The sequence below is a fragment of the Chiloscyllium plagiosum genome, chromosome 4 (assembly GCF_004010195.1).
Source record: "Chiloscyllium plagiosum isolate BGI_BamShark_2017 chromosome 4, ASM401019v2, whole genome shotgun sequence".
NCBI lineage: Eukaryota > Metazoa > Chordata > Chondrichthyes > Orectolobiformes > Hemiscylliidae > Chiloscyllium > Chiloscyllium plagiosum.
In genome coordinates, this window is record NC_057713.1 from 7,090,424 (window position 1) to 7,099,390 (window position 8,967).

The 8,967-nt window shown below is 40.8% G+C and overlaps 1 protein-coding gene and 1 non-coding gene across 2 annotated transcripts; both read right to left on the bottom strand.

Annotated features, from left to right (window-relative positions):
• Positions 1–1,923: 1,923 nt before the first annotated feature.
• On the bottom strand, positions 1,924–8,754 carry rpl30 (ribosomal protein L30). Its single transcript, XM_043687648.1, has 4 exons — positions 8,555–8,754; positions 6,400–6,545; positions 3,443–3,573; positions 1,924–2,028 (listed from the first exon to the last, which is right to left on the bottom strand). Exons 1-4 carry the CDS (start codon positions 8,573–8,575, stop codon positions 1,979–1,981), a joined length of 348 nt encoding a protein of 115 aa, XP_043543583.1. The 5' UTR covers positions 8,576–8,754; the 3' UTR covers positions 1,924–1,978.
• Positions 3,047–3,178, bottom strand: LOC122549625. Its single transcript, XR_006311621.1, has one exon. It is a non-coding gene; the product is annotated as a small nucleolar RNA SNORA72 (small nucleolar RNA).
• Positions 8,755–8,967: the final 213 nt, after the last annotated feature.

The following is an 8,967-nucleotide window of genomic DNA, read 5'->3' on the forward strand; positions in this document are numbered from 1 at the left end:
AGCATTCAGGAGTAAAGATGTTTTGCTGCGATGTACAAAGCCTTAGTGAGTCCTTGCATGAAGTATGTGCACTGTATGTGTCTTATAGGAGGAATATACTTGCCATAGTTGGAGAGCAGAGGTTCAAAGATCAAGAGGTTTAGTTTTCAGCTCAGGGTGGCAAATTTAAGAGGAAAGGAATTACTTATCTCAAACAGTTGAGAATCTGTGGAATTCACTACTCCACTGTGTGATGGATGCTAGTAAACAGAACAATATTAATGAAAGATTTAACAGGCTCAATGGGTTGAGTAGCTTACTCCAGCTCCTAATTTGTATGGTTGTATGTATAAAACATCAGTTAGTTCAGTAGCACAATCATCCCATTAACTTCTCTAACACCTAGAATCATCATGAGGCAAAAAGCAAGCAACAAACCACACAAATACCAAATATACAGTTTGACATTAAATGTCACCAAAATAAAACTCATTTCAACCTGGCCAGCCAAAACTTTTACCTCCCATACGCAGAGTTGCTGGAATATGTTGAGCACTTCCCACACCTCAGCAATCACCTCTTTTACAAAGGCCTCCTTAAACCAACAGAAATCTTAAAAGTATCATCTAGTACTGTCAGCACCACATTCCTGCACTTTAGAGAGACCTAGATTGTGATTCAACAGATAAGGTTAAATTTCTTTAGCAATGCCTCCAATATAATTCCTGATCTGAGACCCCATTTAAACACTAGAAATCAGGATCACAAGCCTGAAAGCTGTCTTCCTGCTAGGTCCTATTCTCACAATCAAATGGTCAATATTCCAAAGTCAGACAAAGAAGACTTCAGACACAATCTCTCCTTGAAATGCAGCAGCAGTGACCCAAGTGTTGACAGGAGCATGGTACCAAACCTGAGATTAGCAATAACTTGTTCAACAAGCTGCAGCACGCCTTAAACCCTCAATATTAAAGTCAGTTTCTACAAGAGGTGAGCAAGCTTATGTAATTGAAAAATATGCCAGATCTACAGGAATGCTGCAAATATATGGTTATGGTGATAGGATTTGGATACATAGATTTTTAAATATAATTGAATAAACCCAATTTTACTAAGCTAGGTATAACAAACTTTTCTGCCCTCTGCCAGATGCAATCAAGATCAGTCACTCATCCTGAAATATTGAACCTACTGCCACTAACTATTCTTGCTAATTTTAACAATATACATTTAGCTGGACAATTATTGATGCTAGGACAGACATATAGACAGAATGCAACAATTACCCTATATGCTTATGTTAGTTATTGTTTAAATCTTAAGCATCCCTCAATGCAATGCATTAAGACACCTTAACCACAGGTGGAAGGGAAACAAAACTTGCCTTGCAACAAAAACTATTTTACTAAGTACGGTACCAAACATGACTCTTAGAAACAGGTTTAGACCCTCCCAGAATTAAAAATTTGTTCATGGGACATGGGCAACTTGCGAGGATAGCTTTTATTGCCCATTCCTTATTGACCCGGATAACTGTTCCAGCATTGTCAGATTCCTGTTGATTTGTACCTCAAGACTATATCCCCTTCTACTGTCACCTAACAAAAGGTTATCAACCTCAATCTCTGAAATACCCAAATCAATTACAAAGAGAGTCTGGGGGAATGCAGTTGTTCCACCATTGCAATCAATTGTTTCCTGACTTCACTCTTAATCAACTGTTTTAGTAATAAGGCCCACTGTTCTTCATTTCCAAAGAAAAAGCATACAGGAGTTATCAAATCCATTTACCATTTGCGTCACCATTAAAGCAGATTAATCCCCAATTTAAATTTCTACACAATTTTTATATTATAGAATAACATGATTGTACCTTCAAATAAATTAATTTCTGTAAACATCTGAAATGTCATGTTGTGCATTTAAATTAAAAACAAAAGCAAGTGCCTTTTTAACAGAATAACTTTATTTGTAAAACATTTCAGAGTTGCAGCCCAGTTTATTTCTCACTGATTTGTTCTGGCATGCTCCTGATGATGTCAGAATCACCTGAAAAGAGAAGTGAATTCAGTTTAGTCGAAGCAAATGTCACTGAATAAAAGGCTGGAGGGCTTTACTGTTATCTTTCAGAAAGCCAGATGAACGAAAGACACATTTTCAATGAACTGTCACAAAACAGGCCTATCAGCAAAGTTCAACTACAGGGAGTAAAGAGGAATGGTGCCAATATGGAAACAAAGTTGATAGGAAATGGATGTGATCTGTTTTAGGGATTGAGAAAGGTACATACTAGGGTCAGTAACAGGACGCTGCTTCTTTTGATCTAAATTAATGACAAGCTTGGGTGTGCATGGCACAAATTCAATAATGTACAGATGACGATACTTGGCAGGATTGTGAAGTGAGAAATCAAATGATAAATTTCAAGGTGCCAGATACACTTGCAGAATAAGTCTGGGCACAAGGCAGACTAAATTTAATTAATTTTCCTACTACGAGGCACATTACTCAAACTGAAGACAGCAGCAAATATTGGTCTCCATAAATATGGATAGAGCACAAAGGGTAATGGTTATGAGGAGCTTCAAGAATATCCAGTTGACTGCCATCACCAGGAGACTATTTGATAAGAGTGTGGCTGACAGTCAGCATCTTTTGTCCATCCCGAACGGTTTTCAAGGATGTGGTGAGAGAATTTCTTGAACCACCACAGGCCCTCTCTCCAAATTCACATACCATGTGCCTCAAAATACTTGTATCAAGGAAATGCACATTAGCCCTGCCCCAAATCATGTGAACGGATGTACACAGTTACACTTGGTGCAATGCAAGAAGTAAGAATGGAAAAGGGATCTCTTCCAAGAAGGCAAAATTCACAATCTCAGCCACAGAAATCAATGCAAACAGGTATTTGTCGGGACCAAGGCCAAATCAAAGCAATTGCTCAAAAGGAATGTCAATGATATACATTACTACCCACTCCAGTTGCAATTTAAAACGTACCATCACACCACTGAGAAGAAAAACCTGCCACAGATGAGATGCGACAGAAACGTCACAATGTAAAAGTTGTCGCTGGCAAATATTACCACAGGACTTAACAAACTAGGCTTGTGGACAATAAGCACAGCATTAATCTAGCGAATGTCTAGCCTGACTTGATTGGAGACAAGAATCAAGACAGCGAGAATATTCGCAATAAGTAAATTCTTTTAGATACTTAAGTATTAATGGCTAAGCACGCAAATTGCTGTACCTCTCATTCACACATGCCATGTACTCAGTATACAGCAACAAACATTCAAACCCTACAGCCACTTCCACAATCAATTAAAGCACAAGCATATGAAAGGTACATTATACTATGTTTTTCTGACTATAATAATAAAAATCCAACATGCTTTACTCTCAATACACTTTAACACTGGTTCAGCCAGTGTAGTATAATTTTGGAAGAACTTACCAGGATCAATGATAGCCAGTGTACACACTCTGTAGTATTTACCACAAGCTGTACCTAGTTCGATATTGTTGCCACTGTAATGATGCACTCCAGTCTTGGCTAACATAGCATAATACTCAATCTCCGACTTCCTGAAATAAATACAATTCACCATTAAAACAGTACCATCGTAATGTTGCATTTTAAGTCAGTCAAGATCAGCCATGAAAACAGACAAACAGTTCAATGTAAAACAAGGCTCTCCGAACACAGTCAAAGGCACAGGGACAAAAGAAAAAAGTTTTTATATCATTAAGAACATTCATCTGATGACTTCAAATTCAGTTACTGCACATAAGTGAAATAAGAAAAATCTGTCCATTATTATGGTGGCCTAATAGTACCAAATTAATGCTCCAGTCCAAAAAGGTGAATTTGAAGCACACAAATGGATCGATACGAGGCCTTAATACCTGTCAGAGACAATCTTATGCAAACATGGACTAAACACTAATTAGGTACTGTAAACAACACTGAAGATGACTGCCAATTGAAATGTACAAGTTATAATGGTTACAAGTCACAAAAAAAGCACAAAACCTCAGCTCAAAAACTTCGCTTTAGGGATGAGCATATTGCTGTTAAAGCCAGAACTTGTTGCCTGTTCCTAATTGCCCCTGAACAGGTGGTAAGCCAACAAGAGAATGACTTACTAGGTAATTTCACAGAGCAAAGATACACCTGGGATTTGGAGTTGAAGCAAGGACAGTAGACCATCTTCCTTGGAGAATCAGTGAAAAGGGAGGGTTACAACAGCTTCATGATTAAGATGACATCTCAATTCTAGATTAGTGGATTAAATTCCCCCAGTCGCTGTGGCGGAACTAGTATTCATATGTTTGCGGCCACAGCCGTGACCTCTCGAGAGAATTTACAAGCTCGACAAATTCCAGACTCTAACCATTTGAGATACATTTTCAAAAAAATATTTCCAGTTTGCCACTAGTTCTTGATCCAATCTCAAAATCAGTTCCTCCAGTAATTAGATTAGATTCCCTACAGAGTATGGAAACAGACCATTTGGACCAACAAGTCCACACCAACCCTCCAAAGAGCAACCTAGCCAGACCCATTCCCCTAACCCCTATATTAACCCCTGACTAATACATCTCCCACTATGGGCAATTTAGCATGGCCAATTCACCTAACCCGCACATCTTTGTATTGCGGGAGGGAACCAGAGCACCTGGAAGAAACCCATAGACATGGGGAGAACATGCAAACACCACACAAACAAGGGACACTGGTGCTGTGAGACAGCAATGCTAACTACTGAGCCACTGCGCCAGCCCCACTACCATTGGAAACTTTCTATCCTGTCGAGGGCCCATACGATCTTGAACACTTCTACCAGAATCATCCCTCAATCTCCTCAAAGGTGATGCGTGGAATATAACCTTGCAGAGAGCAGGCATAGATAGGCTGAATGGTCTTGCTCTGTGTTGCAACCATTCTATGATTATCTACGACCAAAGGTATGTGATAGAGTCATATAGCACAAAAACAGACCCTAGAGTCCAATTGTCGGTGCTGATCAGACATCCCAATCTGACCTAGTCCCATTTGCCAGCATGTCTCATTTCCCCTAAATCCTTCCTATTCATGTACCAACCCAGATGCGTTTTAAGTGCTATAATTATTACCAGCTCCAGCACTTCCTCTAGCAGCTCATTCCATACATATACCACCCTCTGCATGAAAGAGTTATCACCTAGGTTCTTAAGACTTTCCCCTCACCCTAAACCTATTCCCTCTAGTATTCAACACCCTCACCTTAGGAAAAAGACTGTTGCTATTCAGCTTATCCATACCCCTTATGATTTTATAAACCTTTACATACTTACCCTTCAGCTTCTGATGCTCCAGGAAAAAAGCCCCAAGATGACTATTCAGCCTCTCCCTATAAAACAAACCCTCCAGTCCCAATCCTTGTAAGTCTTCTGCACCAAGTTTAACAATATCCTTCCAACACAAGGGCAACCATAATTGTCTGTAGTACTCCAAAAGCTGCCTCACCAATGTCCTGTACAGTCGCAAAATGACAACCCAATTCCTACATTCAATATTCTGAAGAAAGCAGAAGTTATTGAGTGTCATGGCCATTATTTATATCAACTATGATCATAAAAAGTTACAATTGTTCTCAGTGGCATTTCTGGTACTTTGCTGTGCGAGATTTGGTTGCCTTATCAGTCTACAACAGGAATTACACAATTATTTAATTTAGTACAGTGTCTGCAAATTGTTTTCAAACATCCCAACGATTTAAAAGGCACTACATAAACCAGAGTTTGACTTCTTGACACCTTCACCACTAAATAAATAGTCAACTTTCACTATTGCATCCTATTTATTTTTAAGGGACCATATTGTAAGATTACTAACTTACATATTTCAACAATGCCTTAGGTCCTAGGTCTAACATTTGCTTTCTGTCTGGTCCGAGTGAACCTGTTTTTAACCTTTCATCTAACATCTGGTAACGGTGACTTCATCAGCAGTCTTTACAGCAGCAGAAATATTTTGGGCTTTGATAGGAAGTAAAAACAGTTTCATAGCATTTTGTGGCTATCCAGTGCTTTTTTAGAAATTTTTCTCTTGTACTGTGAATGAGCTGGTTCAATCTGATTAATATTTAATTTCATGAATTTTCAGGGTGACGAATGGGTCAAAACCTAAGCAAACATTTGGCCTATGTGACATTTACATACATTGCATAACAAAATACCGACTGCAGTATTAGCAAGAAACATTATGGCAAATCAAGTTGGACTACAGATTTAATTAGAAAATAAATATTTACCTTTTCTCAGTAGGAGGAAACATTAAAATAAAAAGAGATAAATTAAGGAAGAGAAAGGATAATAGCAAACCCATTCTATATCTTGCTATTTATTTCACAAAATAGCTCCACTTACCTCAAAGCTGGACAGTTGTTGGCAAGAATAACTAGCTTGGCTTTGCCCTGACGAATCATTTTCAAAGTCTGTTTGTAACCCAGCACATATTTGCCACTTTTCATAACCAGCTGGAGCCTGGAGTTGATGGACTCCAAAGACTTTTTCTGCATTCAAAAAGCAAGTCCCATTTAAAAAAGTCTACAAATGCAATGAAACAATGAACTTTAAATGTTCATTAGCATTCAATGAACACCAAAACACTGAAGATGCTCATTCGAATTGTTGAACAAAAATATATACAGATTAAATGAATACATTTATAATTAGATCAAAACTTCAAATGTTATATCCCGCTAGTAACATCTAGCCCAAACTACAGTACATTTTGTAATTATTTCAGCTCATTACTTCTTTTGAAGAGTCGATATGGGTGTACCAAATCAGATTGACATTCTGTTGTCTCCCCAAATCATGCAAATTCTACACCTGGCAACTTGCTTTTGGAAGATCTAAAATATGCATTCCCCCAGCCTTTCAGATCACAACTGCATTAAGATTTGTCTCCTTCATAGTTCTTTTGCTACTTAACAAAATTATTTTCCGCTTCATTATCAAACATCCTCTTAGTGGCAAACTTCATTTTAATTTTGTACAACTAGCCTTGCATTTTCCACAACTCAAACTTAAATTCTGCTTCCCATTTCCAAACTTGTGTCAGCTACCATTCGCATACCATGTCGACCTACATTGACTCCTGGCTTTGCTACCACAATTATCAAAGTGCTTATCCTTTTTCAGTTTTTTCATGGCCTAACCCAGCTGAGGCTGAGCCAATGTTGCACACAAGTTAAGATACTTCCTTGCTTGATCTTGTGTTAGCAGCTACTTTTCCATCATTAAACTGGATTTGTTTAGATGACAAATTTATTCCAAATTCTAGGCAAGGGTCACTTGACCCAAAATGTTAACTGATTTCCATACACAGACACTGCCAGACCTACAAAGCTTTTCTAGCAGATCCTGTTTTTATTTCTAATTGTTAAAGTTTCTCCACCACTGAAGTTAACTTGACTGGTCTGCATTTGCCACTTCATCTTTACACCTTTTGTTAAGAACAAGGGTTTACCATCTGCAATTCATCAGCCCACTTATCAATTTTAAAAAATCAAGTGTCTGAACCTCCTTTCCCCATAAATTGGGATAAGCATCTCTGCTGTTAAAGGCAGATGCAAAGCATTCATTTAGTAACTCATAACTGTTTCTGCTTTCAATTCAGCCCCACTTCTTTTCACCAATATTTATGGCATGAAGACGTTGATTTTCATGTTGGCAACTAGCATCTATACCTACTTTGCTTTTTCACATTTCCTTTTACATCCAGCCTGATTAGGTAGACAAGGGGGGAGGCTGCAGGAACACAGCAAGCCAGGCTGCATCAGTAGGTGAGGAAATCGACACTGCAGGTATAACGTTTACTTGGGATTCCAATATCTGCAGGTCTTTTGAATCTAACCACGATTAAATTTTGTGCCTGGCATCTGTTAGAAGCACACTTTTACAACTGTCTCAATCACGCATTCTTTCGTTATTCAGAAATGTTATTTACCCTAACTTTCTCCTTTGTGCCTAAACTGCACTCAAACTGAATTGGAGACAAAAAAAAGCAGATGCTGGAATCCAAGTTAGACAAGCAGGAGGCTGGAGGAACACAGCGAGCCAGGCAGCATCAGGAGGTGGAAAGGTCAACGTTTCAGGACTGGTTTGCCGTGCTCTTCAAGCATCTTGCACTAGACTTTAAAAGGCAGGGCAATGGTTACTGAGGGCCTGCTGTGTGATTGCAATCAATCTAGGCCAGAGCCGGCGTGGCACTCGGGAAAGGTGGCCAACCTACAGGGGTGGGGGAAAGGGGTAAGAGGGAAGAGGCACTCAGGGTTGAAGATGAACAAACACCAGCTTTCCCCACACCCGCCGCCGCGTCTGAAAGGTTTCCAAGGGGGGCCGCCGGACCCGACGGGAATCAGGATGAGGGAGGTAAAGGACGGTAGGGGCCAGAACCCGCGGGGCTAGGAACAAGGTGAAGGTCGGAGCTGGAGCCGCTCCCTCTCGCCCGGCTGCCGTCCCTCCACGTGAAGCCTCGGCCGCGCTTCGTAGGCCGCAGGCGCCTCAGACTCACCGTCTTCTTGGCCGCCACCATCTTTGCCAGTGTTTGCAGAGCCCGAGTAACGGTGTAAGTGAGCGGGAGGGCGGAAGGAGAAGGACCGGCAGCGCAACACGGCGCGGCGGGAGGGCTCAGACTCCGCTCGGGGACGGGCAGCGGCAGCACCGAGGCGAACCCAAGATGGCCGGAGGGAGAAAAGGAAGGCTATCCCAGAATCCTCCAGGCTTCCCGCCTTCAACCATCGCGAGGACAGAGCGTGATGACGTCACTCGCCCCGCAAAGGACGGGGCCAGACGGGTTGCGCCTGACCAGCGAGAGGGGCACGTGGTCCAATCGCGGGGTGGTGGGGAAGAGGTCACGTGTCCGCCAAGGGGACGTAGGCCTCTCCTCTCACCCAATGGGGAAAGTCTGCAGAATGTTGCATTAGT

What these genes read in the sequence shown, in the direction of transcription:
- rpl30 (XM_043687648.1), bottom strand. Translation starts at nt 8,575, where the DNA reads ATGGTGGCGGCCAAGAAGACG. An exon ending in AACAACTGTCCAGCTTTGAG is followed by an intron (nt 3,574 to 6,399) that starts GTAAGTGGAGCT and finishes TATTTATTTCAG; the next exon opens with GAAGTCGGAGATTGAGTATT. An exon ending in ACTGGCTATCATTGATCCTG is followed by an intron (nt 2,029 to 3,442) that starts GTAAGTTCTTCC and finishes TTCTCTTTTCAG; the next exon opens with GTGATTCTGACATCATCAGG.